The 16,967-nt window shown below is 36.7% G+C and overlaps 1 protein-coding gene across 20 annotated transcripts in view; it reads right to left on the bottom strand.

Annotated features, from left to right (window-relative positions):
* Positions 1 to 3,743: 3,743 nt before the first annotated feature.
* Positions 3,744 to 16,967, bottom strand: part of LOC109411457 (epsin-1) — a 66,605-nt gene continuing 53,381 nt past the window's right edge. For 12 of the 20 annotated variants that reach the window (XM_029870179.2, XM_062854560.1, XM_029870178.2 and 9 more), the window contains 4 exons: positions 14,264 to 14,529; positions 12,651 to 12,743; positions 12,129 to 12,536; positions 3,744 to 5,800 (listed from right to left, as the gene is read on the bottom strand). In XM_029870179.2, the coding sequence (XP_029726039.1) occupies positions 5,735 to 5,800; positions 12,129 to 12,536; positions 12,651 to 12,743; positions 14,264 to 14,529 (833 nt within the window). In that variant the 3' untranslated portion in view covers positions 3,744 to 5,734. Of the gene's footprint in view, positions 5,801 to 11,641; positions 11,794 to 12,128; positions 12,537 to 12,650; positions 12,744 to 14,263; positions 14,530 to 16,967 lie in introns of all 20 variants that reach the window. The other 8 variants (XM_062854562.1, XM_062854564.1, XM_062854565.1 and 5 more) reach the window with 5 other exon arrangements.

Genomic DNA, 16,967 nt, shown 5'->3' on the forward strand with positions numbered 1-16,967 from the left:
CCTACCTTGGAGCAAACCTCGTATCGAAACGTTAGGCAAGTACTTTGTAGCTCCATTGATTTGAACGACACCTCATGTAAACCTACGGAATACATTTTGAAATTTGAACTTCTTGTTGGTTAGACCCCGCTTTTGATAGGTATGGACGCTTTTTCATGTGACTTTCGCTTATCTGCACGCCTTATTTCGTCTTTTACCTGGTTCTACGTTCGTACTGGAACCTAGCTAATCTTCTGTAACTCGGGTGCTAATTCTACGAGTGGAATGACGTGACGTAGCTCGACGAGATAAATCTCGACTCGAATGTCGTGTAAATACACTGGAGAATCACCTCATTCGAGTCGAGATTTCTTAATTCAACATACGAGTCGAGCTGCGTCACGTCACTCCATTCTTAGAATGTGGACATTGGTGTTCTTTGAGCACATCCACAGATTGAAGGGCTTTCTTTGGCTGCCATTTTTATTTTTTTTCATTAATTTCTAAAAATTTGGCCAATTTGCAATAATTTTTGTTCAAAGTGCTTCGAAACGCTTTATTGGCATGGAAATAGTCGCTCAAAGTCGTGGGAAGGACAGAGCTAAGATGTTAGGTAATCTCAGGGCCGTCAGTTAGCCTATAATGGTTAAGGCTATTGATAGCCAATCCGGAGACGGCGGCTTCCATTCCCGTTCTGGTCGGTAAACTTTTCTCGACTCCCTGGGCACAGTCTATCATTGTGCTTGCCTCACAATATACAAATTCATGCAATGGCAGGCAAAAAAAGTCCTTCATTTTTTAACTGTGAAAGTGCTCATAAACACTAGGTTGAAGAGAGTGATGTAGAGCACGTTCAGCGCGTGCCTGTCTGGGTCATATTGACCGCAACATCTTACTATGGCTAAGATTGAAGAATTCGTCATTCATATCATCATCATCATTGAAATTTCGAAAGCAGTTTTCTCATTCAAAACACAAATGTTCGTATTAAAAATGTATTTACAGTATTCCAGATGGAGAATAGAATACAGTGATTAGAACCTTTATGTTTTGAACGAGAAAACTGCTTTCCAAATTTCAACGATGACGGTGATATCAATGACGAATCCTTCAACTTTAAAATCACTAAAAACTTAATTTAGAATTTTAATTCACAATAATGGAGCACATGGAACAGTTATGCATCCACCGGCAGTTAACTTCAAATTAAGAATGAGTCCCGTTGGATTGCATGAGATGTCGTTCAAACCGATGAAATGAGTTTTTCAGATTAACGATAGCGGACGGAGTTCCGTCCTGTACATTAAATGCTTATTAGATAAATAAAAGGCAGACATGATCATCACGTAACGGTCAACCCTTCAGCGCTATAACAATGTTCCTGGTGCTACTAAAAATAGAACTAGTTCTAAAGAACTGGAAATCGATTTTCAGTGCATTTCACAATGGTCGAAGAAAAAAATAAAGTTCGGCCAAAACCATTTCTAAAGACTGGACTCGAAAAAAGTGAGACAAACAAAATAATGTATAACAACTTTTAATTGCGTGCACAAAAATAGCTGATTTTTTGTCCAGGAGTACATTATGTGTAGCTAATACCATACAAATTTCATCAAAATCGGTTGAGTGTTGGCGGAGATATCGACAAGAGACAAGACAGCAGATAACTTTTGAAAGAAGAAAAAGACATCTCTAATTTTTTTGATATGTTATGTATAAATGTCTCAGCTTTCAATTGATGCAAAAATTTTGAAAATCGGTGGTTGCCATCATCGATCGTGAAAAAAATGTTTTGGTATAAAAATTCAAGATGGCGGCCAAAATCAATATGGCCGACCCAACTTTTTATAATTGTAAAAAGTAGCTCTATCTATCCTCTTTCAACAATTCGTTTTGAGGTGGTTTTTGGAGAAAGTTTGGGGTTAAAATGGTTTAAATGAGCCAACGTTTGACCAAAATCGAGGGGTCTGCAAGAATTGTCGTGGCACTAACTATCGGGGGGTCCATCAATTTGAGGAATCAAATGCATTTTCCTTACTTTTTTAGCGAGGACAAAAATAGTGGGCCGGTCTCAGCGAGAATTACTCAAATACCATATTGTTTTTTTTTTTTTAGTTTTGTTTTGTGTGGGTTCCGACCAATGTGCATTAGCTAAATTTGATCTGCAATGAGCATGCGACTTGCCTGCGTAAAGATCGCTTTTCAGGGCGTTTTCTTCATTAACAGATGTAACTTTTTTTCGTATGTCGACTACCGATTTTTTTGGGTCTGTTGAGTTTAGTAACAGAGCAATAATAATAGGTATAAATTGGTGAGCTTGTTTCACGCTATTGTTTTATTGTGAGAATTTAATTGATCTATCTAGACAATAATATGCGTCAATTACAGACACATTTCGTTAACAGTGTCTCTACTACGCATTTGCTTTGTTTTTTTTTACAATAGTCAACGCCCAAACTAAGGATATTTTAGGCAACGTTTACTGCTTTAGCTATATGGATCCTTGTTTAAGTAATTAGCTGACTGAAAATTATACAGTCTTTTTACAACACAAAATTGTTAAAAATGAATTTTTCTTTATTACTTTAATGTGGTATTAGGCGACGTTCATAAATTACGTCATGATTTGCAAAATTGAGGTTTTGAGGAGTCAATATCAAACCAATCGGCTTGAAATTTTTCACACGACTACATGCTTGTATTAAAAATTATGTCAGTTGGTTCAAAATTGACTGAGTCATAGCGGAAAAGTGGCCAAAATTGCCGCGATGGACGAACTTCCCTGTTTTAGACGATGTGTCGGAAAAAGATAGAAAATTTGTAAAAATCGGATAACAATGTTGCTAAAATTGGTGAAAAATTTCTGCCAAAATCGGGTGTAAACAAAAACTGGTGTTGTCAAAATAGGTGAATGACTATAGTTCTAATTAAACATTTTCGACATATTGCGGAGATTCCACCTGTTTAGACTCCTGCGCGAAAATTAGTTGCGTGAATTTTTCTTGCGTGGGCCCACAGATATAAGAACAGACCGCGTCCTGGTGAATATTGTACGCTGCGTTGTAAAGTACACATTTGGTGATAGTTTTGCATTGTAAACAAACATTTAAAATGCACTCACGCTAAAAATGAGCCTAATAATTTATTTGCGTCGGAATCTATAAATCTCCACAATGGGCAATATTACAGCCATACTAAGTATATTAAAGGCTCAGTTAAGAATGGCATATTTTCCAATACAGAAAAGCACTTTTTTTTCTCCAGAATTATCCACAAACTGAAGAAAATAAGGATGTTCGACTGTCATAATTGATTATTTAGTTTTGAAAAAATTCCAATTCTCAATTAAACCTTAGTGTTTTAAGACTTACATTTCCATATAAAACTCCCTTCTGCCCAAATGGTCCCATACCCTATGATTATATCTAGTAAATATTTGAAACATTGTCATCAGTTGTGCGTTCATCACAGATAAAATTGCGGTTTGCAACCAGATCAAACAGTAAAACAGTCGTTTTCACAAGGTCGAACCAGACATTATTGAAAAAATTGCAACCATTAAGTGCTCTAGATTAATTTATTCACTCTTCTGCACACGTTAGACTTAAAATGACATCTGCTATCTGCTTGTAACCTTGGTTTAGCCTCGGTTACGACCCGCATCGCATAATGCCATTAGTCAATGGTTTCTAACTCTACATGTCAGTGACCTGCATCTTTACAAGGGAACATTTCGGATAGCTTTAACATTACACTCACGGTACTGTCATTGGACATGTATTGAAATCAGTTCAATTTATTTTATAAAATATATATATAATTTCATTCTTCCGTTCTAAATAATCTTCAAATTTTATACATTCTTCCAGTTTACCTCATTTTTTTTTTGTTCGGGTGTTGTCAGTGTTCAATCAGAACTGAAAAGTATACCTGGTGCTTAGAATTAGACAATTTTAGTAAGCAAAATATTACTTTTCGATCATCTCTTTAGTTTTGCTATATTTGCAAACCTATCTAGTGCTCTTTCCCAATGAAGGAAAAGAACGTAATGCTGGCGAAAAAAAAACTTTCTATCTGCCGGCGTGTAACGATTTATACTCAAAGGTATCCCATTCCAAAAGTTTGATACTGTTGCCCAGACAGAAGTTAAAAACCTAAAAATCACTAGGAGTATAGCAGGTTCTTCGTAAACATAAAGTATAAGGATTCGTTCAAAAGCTGTTCCTATGCTTTTTATACCACAATAATAATCAATATGTTATTTTTAAATAAATAGTAACGGGAAAAGCCTGCACTTACGACACAAGTAAACTGAAAATATGATCTCTCTATCGTTTATTTGTGACAAAATACTTTCAATGATAACCGGTATTCGTAGCATTCTTATTAAAATCGACTTTCATGTAGATATTGGTTTCAGTAGTTTGTAACTAAAGCTGAAATGATTTCTTTGTTTACTTTTTTTTCCCCTGTGGAAACATTCCAGGCACAAAAGCGAAGCCTACTTTGATCCAAAACAACGCAAAATTCACTACACTGATCGATCACCCATCCCACACAGATTTAAAGCAACCTGTTCATTTGAAACCATCTACGAAACGAACACAAAAAGTCTCATCTTGGAGTGACATTTACTCGAAACTATGTAGAAATAGAGAACCATCATAGAAAAATAGTACCAACTTTCAGTTGAAGCTATCCGACCTTCAAGACCTCCGGGTACTTGGAAAGTCACTCAGCCGAAATGTATGTACCCAAACCAATGAATTTAGATTTTTTACTCCGCTGAGTGTAACATTAAGGACAGTGCCTGAGAGTAATGATGCGCTGCTCATCCTCTCCTATGTAGTTAAATCCCAAGCAGAGTAGTCAGCACAGAGGGCTCGAATTAATCAAAGTCTCTTTAAACTATTTTTTAAACCACAGTTATTTTTTATTTATTTTATTTTTTTTAAACTGCATGTACGTGTGGTAACAATTATCACATTTACGAAAGAAGGTTCTTTTGTTTTATTTTTTTTTTAGAAAAAACGTTCAAAATTGAGTTTTATGATACATAAGCCGTAGAAAAGGTTTTTTTTATCTTCCACATTCGAAGTGCGTCTACACACGTGTACGCACGTACACTGCTTATTCGTACAGCTGGGCTTGTTAGCTCTTTTGTTACACGATTTGCTACAAAAATGTTTACCATATTTAGAGCTCTTGCCCGCTTAATAGTTTCAGTTTAGCAGTCATTTGGGTTTTTATTTATTTTTTTTTCTCTTATGATCATTTTAACACTTAGTAAGGCATTTATGATTTTCCACGGTTTTCTGTTCTATTAGTTTTTATAGCTGTTTCCTATGAGAGTTCGGCATTGTTGCAAGCAGGGCTTTCTGTGACGTTCGTTAGTTGTGGGTAGCATTTTTAGTAGGATTCAAGGGCGAAGAAAGAAGAGGTGGATCAGACACTTTATTTTTGTCACTATTGATTTACAATTATATCTACAGTTTGGGAAACTAAAACATTGTCTGATCAACATTGATATTTTTTTTGAGGAGACGAGTTAGAGTTTTGTTTGTTCGGATATACGCCTTTGCATTTTGCATCGTAATAAGTAACCTGGGTATTCTCTTTCTGTCGTTGTGTTCAGTCGTGCTTTCACACAGTTACTTCGCTTTCATGTTGTTCCCTGTCAGTGTTTTCTGTTTCGGATCTGGTAAAATTGCTATTGGTTGTTCTCTATGGTTCTGCTATAGTGGTGGCTTTGATCTTACGATAGGAATGGATTCGATGACTGCGGATTCATCCAGGGGGCGTTGTTATTGATGTTGTTCTGCTGGGATAAATCATGGTATGAGAATTTCAAATTTTATTTTTCTTCGTAACAAGCTAATTAAAAAGCATTCTAAATTGAAAAAAAAAATGCTTAGTCAACTGTGTATAGGAAACCCAATTTGATGTTAATGCATACATATAACAAAAATAAACTGTCATGCTAAAATGAATGTATTATTTAAGCGGACAAGAACAAAAACAAAAGATAGACTTTCTCTGTTGGCAGTGTCCTATTCTTATTACATACTTATACAGGGTTGGTTAGTAATGTTACATCCGATCCGAGTATTGATAATTTTACAACATTTGCATACTATGATAGTCGAGCTAAAGTCGAATTAATGTTGCTTTAATTGTGATTCGTCGTGGTCAGGGTTGGAAAATGTCACGAAATATCATAGAAAAAATGTCTTGTCATGATCGTTCCAATCATTTTCTGTACAAGTTTCCGCCCGTGATCACAGACTAAAGTGATAAAAAAAACTTGCCAGAAAGTTCATCTCTGTCATTGAGTGCCTTGGAACGTGTTTTACGGATGTTCCGGGGTCAATTTTTGAATATTGTTCTACAGTGATAGACATTCGTTTAGCCGAGGCCCATGAATTTTCAAAAAAGATTTTATGATAAAACTATTTAAAACTATTTATTGCAGATATGATAAAACTATTTATTGCAGTACTGTTTTATGAAAAGGTGATACATCACACTCACATATACACTGAAACAAAAACGAGGGTAAAAACCCTTCCAACGTCATTTTTTGCCTAGACATTCGTTTAGCCGAGGTAGATAAAACAAAATTGGTTTCCAATACATTTTTTGCAATTTCGTGAGGATATTTCAAGGATATACTCCAAGGCATTTAGTTTATGACGTGTTAGAATGATAATTGACCTCAAAAAGTTTATTGATTTGTAAAATTCTGAGAAATATTACAAAAAATTGTCCCGACAAGAAGAAACGATGCTAAATAAATTTGTTTAAGAAAAATGCTTTCAGTAAACACTCAAATGTTTGCTAGATTAGTTGTTTTGAAAATATGGCACAGAATAATTGCTAGAAATGTTTAAATTATTGCATAAAATGTCGTGTGAAAACAAAGTATATAGGATTTCAGTTGATCAAACATGAAAATGGGATTGATAAGAGCTAAAATAAATAGTTCTGCGTATGAATAAAGATGTATTCTAATGCCTCTGAAGTATGACTGGATAATACTATAGAAGACTGCTAAGCGAAAAAACTGCAAGAAAAGTCGGAATTTTTGCACCCTGTTTATTTTAAAGCAGAAGTTCATTCAAAATTGCATAAAATGGTCAAATAATTGGCATATTTTATTTGATCTGAAGAAATATATATTAAATAAGTCATAGTTTTGAACCATATTCATTTTAACATAGTTTATATGGAAAGAACGTCTAAATAATGAAATAAGTAGGTCATGCTAGAAATTTGAATACTTTGGGTGTCATTGCTTAAAATGTGAGGCGTCCAATGTATGTTATTTCAGCCAAAATATATTCTAGAAGATATTGGGAGTTTTAAGAAGTCGTAATATTGCAAATGTTACTATCCTATTTCTTCAAAACACAACGTACGTGATTTTTTGATGGTTTGCGGCATTTTTTCTGTTAAAAACTTTGTTTTTCGTAGATTTTCAACCTGCACTCGTCATAATACTTTTATTAGAATCAATGAAAATAACTACACTCTAAAGAATTTTCACGTCCGATTTACGTGAAATATCACGTAGCTCATCCTTATTCTGAAAACCTCAAAAGTTATGTGATGTCAGTAACTCTCACTCGAAAACCACGTCATGTGCACCGCCCTGTTTGGTTAAACCCACCTTATTTTCACGTAAATCGTTTCAATGCGTTTGTGTTGGTGTACTTCCGACTTGGAAGTTTCCGCGAAACGAAAGTTACGTGAATTTTCAGGTGTGAAAAACAGTTCAATATGGCGTCGAGAAGTAGGTTGGCGAAAGAGCGGCTTGCTGATAGGGAGTTTCTGTGCAAGTTGCTGCAAGTATTGAGGTAATTTAATTGTTTAGGGCAATTGATTGTTATTAGTTATAATGAGCTGTGTGTTTTTCTATTTTCAATAATTTCAGGAGCTGGAATAGGTGTATGACGGTGACGGAGGTTCAGTTCAACGAGTGTTCGAAACGGCTGGACCTTGAGCTGCAGTCCATGGACTTAAGATGTTGCATCAAAAACCCGAGATTTTACTCAAAATAAAAAAAAAAACTATAGATTTTTCTTTGTTACATATTGGCATTATCTTGTAGCGTATTTGAGGAGACAAAAGTTTTGAAATCCCTATAAAATGCAACGGTATATTTATTTAGCGATAGTATAAAAGTATACAGATTTTCCATTGCATTTTTGTAGGATTTATCATCTCTTGCCTCTTCAAATACGTTGCAAACTGGTGCGGCTGCTTAATTTTCATTAAAAAATCATGGATGAATTTCGTGGAATTCATGTAGAAATTATCATGTTTTCACGTAAAAGTTACCTGAAATATCAGTATCACTCACCCACATTTCACGGAAACGATACATAAAAAGCCTGTCAAATTTACCTGATTAATCACGTCGATTAGCGAAACTAAAATTTGACCAGCTACCTGACATTCAGGCGAAGGTTACGTGAAAAATATGGTGGATGAAAACTACCTATCTTTTCACGTAAATCGGACGTGAAAATTTTTTAGAGTGTACAACAAATCTCAATTTGGCAACATTTTAAATATTATGACCTAGGAGGGCAACATTTTAAATATTATGACCGAGGAGCCTCGTGGCCGTGCGGTTAGCGTCACCAAGCGTATAAACGTGTCATGCGGGTTCGATTCCCGCTACGAGTGATGAAACTTTTCGCAAGAAATGTTTCTTCCTCGTAGCCAATGGTACTCGTAATGGGTGTCGTGTCCGTTGTCTACTTTTGAGTTTCGTTCAGTCTGTACAGCCTCTGGCTGAAGACGGTGTCCGTGTCTTTTTTATATGAGATGTATGTAAAATTAATATAGCAACAGTTCCGAAAACGATCAAATTAATGATTTACAAGTCGACAAAATGATTGTGTTGGATATTTTTCGAAATTTGATAGTTTTTATTATGTATGGAATTCCAAAAATTGTACAATTCGGCTAAACGTATGTCTACCCGCATAAACGATAACAATAAAAAGTGCTTAACCACCCATTCGGGATACAATTCGAACAGTATGTGGTATTGTTTAACCGTTTACATTACGGTCCATGTATGGTGTTGGTTTATTAGGGTAGGCAATTTTTGATTTTTCTTGTATTTTACGGCCAAAAACTAAATAATATATTGTTTCATTCCATAGACTGATGCAAATTACCTAGAAGATCCACCAAAAAAAAACAAAAAACTATTACAGTTGCGAGTAAAACGGAAAAATAATGCCTCGGCTAAACGAATGTCTACCACTGTATACCATCATACACCTCAAACTGGTTTTTTAAAATACTGCATACTGAGCTGTTATCCGAAATACTTTTTGGAACCGATTTACAGGTTTACCGGAAGCCTGAGTTCCATTTTCGAAGGTAAACAAAACACCATCATGCAACACGCACAGTTTCATGATTTTTCAAGATTTATCATTTTGAACATTTATGCGTTATCTGAAAAACTTCCTCCTGCGATTCTTTTATGACCCCTCCACGAATTCCTCCAGGAATACTACTATAGATTACTCAAGATTTCTCTAAGTGTTCATTTATAGATTATTCCGGGTATCCATTCTTCGGAATACTTTTACGAATCCCTCTATGTTATTATTAAGAAGATTTTCAGCCCGTGGCTGGTTCATCTCCGAAATCCCTCTATGTATTTGTATTGCAATTTATTTTGGAATCTTGGCTAGATTGTGTAAAGCAATCCTCTTGGGATTCTTCCAGATGTTCGTCTGGGGAGCTTCTTTCAGTGCTTTTATCCAGGAATTCCTCCAAAAATGCCAGCTGGCATTTCTCAAACAACTGCTGCTCTAGAGATTATTCCAGGTATTCCTTCAGGACGTTAGCAGAAACCTCAAAAAAATAAAGTGATTTCTTCCGGCATTTTTTCAGGAATTCGTCCAAGATGTCTTCCTGCGATTCCTTCAGAAACTCCTGTATGTATTTCTCCAGAATACCTCTACCAATTCTTCCAGGGATTTATTTTAGGTATTCCTCCATGGATTTCTCCATCATAATATCTCTATCGATTCTTTTGGAGATATCTCTAGGTAGTCCTGTACCGTACACTACGTCAGCGAGCTGTTCCCCACGTGATGCAAAAGGAAGGTTAAGGGATTCCTTCAGGTATTCCTTCAAGGTAATTCTCCAGGTCTTTTCAATGGGGTTTCTCTTGAAATTTTTGTTAAGATTCTTCTATCAATTCTGTGGAAATTCCTACTATGATACCACTCCGAATTATTCTAGGGACTCCTCTAGGGAATTCTCCTAAAACTCCTCATGGGATTCCTCCAGGAATTCTTCTAGGGATTTCTCTTGGAATTCTTGCTGGGATTCTTCCGAGCATTTTTCCTAGGATTTTATCAGAAATGTCTTCGGTGATTCTTTTAGGGATAACTACAAGAACTCATTCTCCAATTATTTTTTTGAATTCCTCCAGGAACTTCTCTTGGCCTTTCTCCAGGAATTCCAGCTGAAACGATCTTTACGGATATCTCTTGAGTATCCCTAAATTGGAAGGATATGCGCTTCTTGTGTCAAAATATGGTCGAAAAATATTGAAAAACAAAAAAAGATATAGCGAAAGGAAGGTTGCCTCTCACTTTTATTAGGGAGGAATGCTAACGGAAGGGATAATTGTAACAAATAATCCACAAAACAATTCTAATGAACTCCAAAATATATTTTACAATGAACTTGCTACTAAACCTGAGCAACTCCTTCACTATTTTAGGTAGAATTTATCTAAAATGTTTTGATGGGGTTAGTTTGATGGAGCCTCGTGGTTGTTAGAGTCACATGGAGTCTCATGGGGTGAAGGTTCGATTTCCGTTTTGGACGATGAACCTTTTTGCGAGAAATGTTTGTTCTTCCTGTGGTGCAGTCTCTGTGTGTCCAGTCAGTCGCTGGCTGAAGAAGGCGTCCGTGTCTTTTACAATTTTTACGTTTATTTTTCCGAAAAAGATTATCGAAAATTCTCCTTAAACAATGCTTAACCCTAAAAGGGATACCTTTCATGGCCTCAGTTTCGTCACCTCGCTGAGTGTGTTCCATCAAAGACGAGCTCTGAAAGGCGCCTGGGGTCCAATGGACCCCAGGTATCCCTTTTAGGGTTAACCGAGAGATTCAAAAAACATTCGTAGGTATCACGATATCTCAAAGACAATGTTCTGACAAATTGTATAGTGTCAGAATTGTATTCTTGTAAAATCTTTATAGGATGCTTTTAAAATAAAAAAAAAATTTGATGCATGCAAGAATCGGATATTTAAGGAGAAACATCAGAGAATACAAATATGGCTGCCACAATGACCGACTCTAAAGTTTGTATGCAAAATTACAATGAGATTTCTTGATGTTTCTCCTTAAACTACAATATTTCTAAAATAGCATTATTTGTCACCATGAGAAGATGTTGACAATTCAAATCAAACACAGAAAAAGAGAGAAAAAAAGAACAAATGGTTTATTGCAAAACAAATGCAGATGATAATGGACTGCTGAATATGGATGAAATAAAAATAAAAACATGAGGATTATGATTATGAAGCAAAGGTAAATAGCATTAAGTATAATATGTATGTCGGATCAATAAGCAGTTAGTAGCAAAAAAATCACAAAAACAATCAATTACCAGACTAAAAAACCCGTTACACCAGCAGCGCTATCATTTCGAGCTTGTAATATAAAAGTAGTAGTAGGTAGCCTCGGCAATGCACTATTCTACCATCCCCATCCAAGCAATCCTATAGAGGTTTATTTCAACGGCCAAGCTCCCATCGGTTGCTGCGATTGTAGATAGGGTACCAATCACATTCACACACACGCAATACAGATGATGATTGACAGTTATGAAGGAATTTTGACAGACGATACGGATAGTCGTTGATAATATGGAAGGTATCGATTTTGATTGTGGCAGCATGGAATAGAGAAAGAGCAGACAGAGAGATAATGGTGAAAAGATTGATAATTGCGACTGTAATGACCTTTCGGGCGAAAGATTTGTTCTAGAAATGGTTGAATCTGTTTTGCCGTTATGAAATATCTAAGCTTTTTAGCACGTTATCTAAAAAGGACTCTACGAAGGTGGATAGACGCTTGCGACGAGAATTACTCACATGGTTGGTTTTAAAACTGTCAGAGTCGCAAGGACTATCGTTAGCGAAACCGAAATCATATAGGTCGCTCAATTCCGATGAATGGTTGTATACCGGAGGCGGATGAGAAGGGGGAGGGTGTCTTGAATCGGTAATGGTTTCCAAAGGGGCATTGGCATTGCTGGGTTGCTTGCCAATGTATGTAGTCGGAAGGAAATTATGATTGAACATTCTGGCATCACGATCGTCGATGGCAACACTGTCATCGACCGGATGATTATTATTATCGTAATCGAAGTTTTCGGGAAGAGGACCGTTGTTATTGTTAGCATCAAAACCATGATCAACATTCACATAATCGGTTAGTTCATACGTGGAAATATTGTTAGAAGCATGTCCCGTTCCAGTGCTACAGTTTTGCTCAGCGAACTTCACGAAAGGCATACAGACAGTAGTGACGAAAGATTGTGACGTTAGTCGTTATTTCTGTTTATTGTCGATCGTGTTTGGGGCTCACGATCCGATATATAGTGGAATACTTACTTGCGCCGCAGCAGTAGGATTAACTGGTGCCCAAGGATCTTGATTGAGCGTCACTGGGAAAGGCGACTGCTTCAGCTGATTAATGGACGGAACCTGAAGGGCAAGAAACGAATCGTCAGAACATTGTTTCTAGTATGCCATGCAATAGATATGTGGATTATATGTGAATTCAACAGTTCATGGCATGCTTTGAAGCAAACAACTCATGGTATGCTGTGAACTGTAGTAGTTCACTATGGGCCTCAAATAATAGTTTCGAAGCCTAACTGCCCAAGTAACCAGCACGCATTTAAATAGCGTTTGTTCAGCATTATAGTATCCTTTACGACAAGGTGTTCAATGCTAAAGGGTAGTACGCACCTAATAAGTACTGTGGAAAAAGATAGGCCAAGGAACGGTCAAGAAATGATTTCACTGTTAAAATTTCTTGAGCGGTCCGCAGCTGGAAAAAATGAAAATTGTGTAACGCTCGTAACGCCTGCCGGGCAAATCAAATGGAGCTGTCACTTTTCCTTGCGGAAAAATATTCCGTTCAATTATTCCTCAAGGAAAAGTGACATTTCATCCCATACTAATCAGATGTCAAAATTCCTTTGGTAATTAGAGGGATTTTTTCTGGAGTGCTTTTCTTACAAGGTGCGTACTACAAGGTAGCCGTATATGCGCCTGCAGTGCTACCTCACAGCAGGTTTTGGCAAAATATCAAGCTGTCTTAGTGCAACACCTTCAGGAACGTCGTGACGAAATGTTAAAGAAGCGTAACGCCTCGTCGAGCAAAAAAAAAAGAAAACAATAATAGTTTGATGTCTGTATCTCGTTCTCTCAGCCCGCTTCCCCGCTTCATCGTCCTTGCTGTATATTCCAGCTGGTGCTAGGTACCTTTGCTCATTTTTGTAGTGATATGGATTTGAACATACGTTCCGGAGATTGATCAATCATATCTGCTTTTGATTCTGTTGCTCCTGATCCACGATGCTACAGCGTACGTTGACTTTATCGCCAAAATAAAGAATGATTGGATAATAGCTTCAGTTTCAACATCCAAAACTTGTTTTCAAAGAGATATTTTATTGTAGTAGAGCATTACTCTTCCTTCTTTTATCAGTGAAATACAATTCTCTCTTGCCGAAGCATTGACCTATTCGGCACACATTTTCCGACGAAATGATAATTGATGATTTTTTTTATGGACAAGCTCCCAAATCCAGTGATGCAGTAATGTTATGGGGCTTTTGGATGAGTAGGGGAAAATGAAGAAACAAATCAGATGCACAAATATGTAAACAGAAACATAGACTCTGTAAGAGAGCAACAATATATGTTACCAAATGCCTAACATATCCCTCAACCTTTTGGTTCTTAGCATTTAAAGAGCAGTTGAAAAACATTCTGATTGCACCCAAGTGAAATCACCTCAAGCAGTTGAAATGCTAATTAACGGCCAAAAGCTTTAAGGCAGCACAGCTTATACTAACTCAAGGCCATTATGCATTCGAACTGCTTATTTAGGGCAGCAAGCAGCTCAAATGCATAATACGGGCTGCTTTATGACTTAATCAAATGCCTAGTGGTTACCTGGGTGATCTTTAAAAACTTTTGGTGAATTAGCCTACCTGTGGTTGATTCTGCTGGAACAGGTTTTTCTGCACGGGTGCTGCATCACCGAAGGGATTGTAGGCTGGCGCTCCGGGCGCTCCTGCCCCCGGTGCCGTCGTCACCGGTTTGATGAGGTTGTCCAGGTTAACCAGCGAGGAGTTTTCGCCGAGGAACGAGGCAGGTGTTTTCTTCGTTGTCGTCGCCGCTGCCGAGGGTGTCGAGTTGCTGGCTGAACTGGAGGTGTTACTCGACGATAGCGGGTCCAGGTCGTCCAGTAGCGACACTGAAATGTTATAGAATTGGATCAACATCAGTTTCATTACTCATTGTCATTAGGTATCCTATGCTATTTAAATTATCACATCCGAAAACAAACGACTGCAGCATCGACAAAGTCTGTACTTCTTGTCATCATTTGTCATAACTTAACAAAAAATACAAAAATAAGAAACAAAATGAAACAAACACAACAGGTAATGATTCTGCGGAGCCCTGTTCTGTGGCGAAGTTAGTTAACGTACCCTGTCAAGCTAATTGGGAGGCGCGTGTTCAAACCCCACCAAAACAACGTGGATTTTTTTTTCGCATCAGTTTTGAAACCAGCCTTGCAACATGTCAAACGTCATGAATTTACAAGACAAGTTCATTTTAGGCCATTTCGGACATTTTTGGTCTTTTTGACTACATTCCGGAAGCTTCCGGTCACTTGGTTTCCCCTGGGAAGTGGTCAATATTTGATCAGTTTTGAAACCTGCCTTCCGACCTACAAAATTACATGAATTGACAAGGCACGTTAATTTAAAGCCATTTCGGACATTTTTGGTCACATTGATCACATTCCGGAATCTTCCGGTGACTTACAGGGGATACTCAGAATAACTGGGACAGGTAAAATTTCAACTTTTCAAAAAATGTTCAACTCGCTGTAACTTTTCGAAAAGGGCATCAAATATTCTCAAATTTTTACTGTAAGTTCATCAACTAGTATCAGTGGACAAAATTTGGAAAAGATTGGGCCATTCTTCACAAAGTTATAAAGATTCTAGAAAAAGGTATAATTATCCGATAGCCAACTTTGAGCTGTTATGTCTCCGGATTCAATTAACCGAATGCAATGATATTTTGATCATTTATGACTAATATAATGAACTTTGAAAAACAGTTGACTTGATTTGAAATTATTAATAAGAAAAAAAGTTATGGCGATTTCATTTATTCTATGATTTTTTAGTAAATTTATCTATTTTTCATGTGCATCCCATTACTTTTTCAATTTAATACCGGCTATTTGGTAGCTTTCCTTTGAAACATAAATATATTCAAGTCAATTAGAGGGAATTTAAATGAACTATAATTACTATCTCGAATTTTGAAACGGTGATGAAGTTTTGGATAAATTAGTGTTATATCAGAAAAATAATCAATTCGTTATAATTTTCTTTCGTGTAAAGAATTTTAAGCTTAGTCAAAAGTTTTTGATAGCTCATTATATAAGTCATAAGTGATCCAAATTTCTTTGCATTCGGTTCATTGAATCCGGAGATATAACAGCTCAAAGTTGGCTATCGTATAATTATACCTTTTTCTAGAACCTTTATTACTTCGTGTACAATAGCTCGATCTTTTCCAAATTTTGACCACTGATACACAACTAATTGATGAACTTACAGTAAAAATTTGAGAATATTTGATGCCCTTTTCGAAAAGTTACAGTGAGTTGAACATTTTTTGAAAAGTGAAAATTTCCCAGTTATTTTGAGTATCCCCTGTAGTTCCCCCGGGGAAGTGGTCAATATTTGATCAGTTTTGAAACCTGCCTTGCGACCTCTCAAACTTCATGAACTTACAAGACAACATCGTTGAAGGTTATTTCGAGCATTTCTGGTCAATATGATCGCATTCCGGGATCTTTCGACCACTTGCTTTCCCTGGGAATGTGGCCATTTTTCATATGTTTTAAAACCTGCCTTGCGAGAAGACAAACTTCATGAATTTATCGGACAAGTTTTTTACGGCTATTTCGAGCATTTCTGGTCTCAATGGCAACATTCCGGGATCTTCCGGAGATTCTCAATCTTCCGGAGAAAGGTCTCAATCTCAAAGTGTTTCTTCTACTCTCGCAGTTTCGTCTGGAATTCCATCAATAGTTCCTCACGACATTCTTCCTAATCTTGCTGCTGTTTTAAGGAATCTATTCTAGATTTCCTGCGAATATTTCTCATAGAATTTCTCTAATAGTTTCTGATAATTAATTGGAAAATATGAGAAGGAACTTCTTGAGGAATCCCAAATACAATTTATGAACAAATGCCAGATTTCTTGAATGTACTCCTGAAAACATCCCGAATGAAACTCTTAGAGGAATAGTAGAAAAAGTCTTGGAGAGTCCTAAAAAGAGCATCTTGAGAAGCTACAGAAAGATCCTTTTGACGATTCAAAGGATAAGCCTGGAGGAGCACTAATGCCTGAACAAAACCTACACTGAAATAATAAAGGATAAATTCCTGAAGATCCTTCTTAGATTTTCTCAGGAATTCCTTCATGAATCCCTTTCGATTTCTTTTCTGCGATAACTTCAGAAGATCATTCGAAGTTTTTTTTTATATTTCTGGTATCATTCTTGCGCATTGGGAGGCGTGTGTTCAAATCCCATCAGAACAATGTGGATTTTTTTTCGCAATTTTCCCTCTCAATTTGTCTATTTTTCAACACACTTGTGCC

Source organism: Aedes albopictus, chromosome 2 (genome assembly GCF_035046485.1).
Source record: "Aedes albopictus strain Foshan chromosome 2, AalbF5, whole genome shotgun sequence".
Taxonomy (NCBI): domain Eukaryota; kingdom Metazoa; phylum Arthropoda; class Insecta; order Diptera; family Culicidae; genus Aedes; species Aedes albopictus.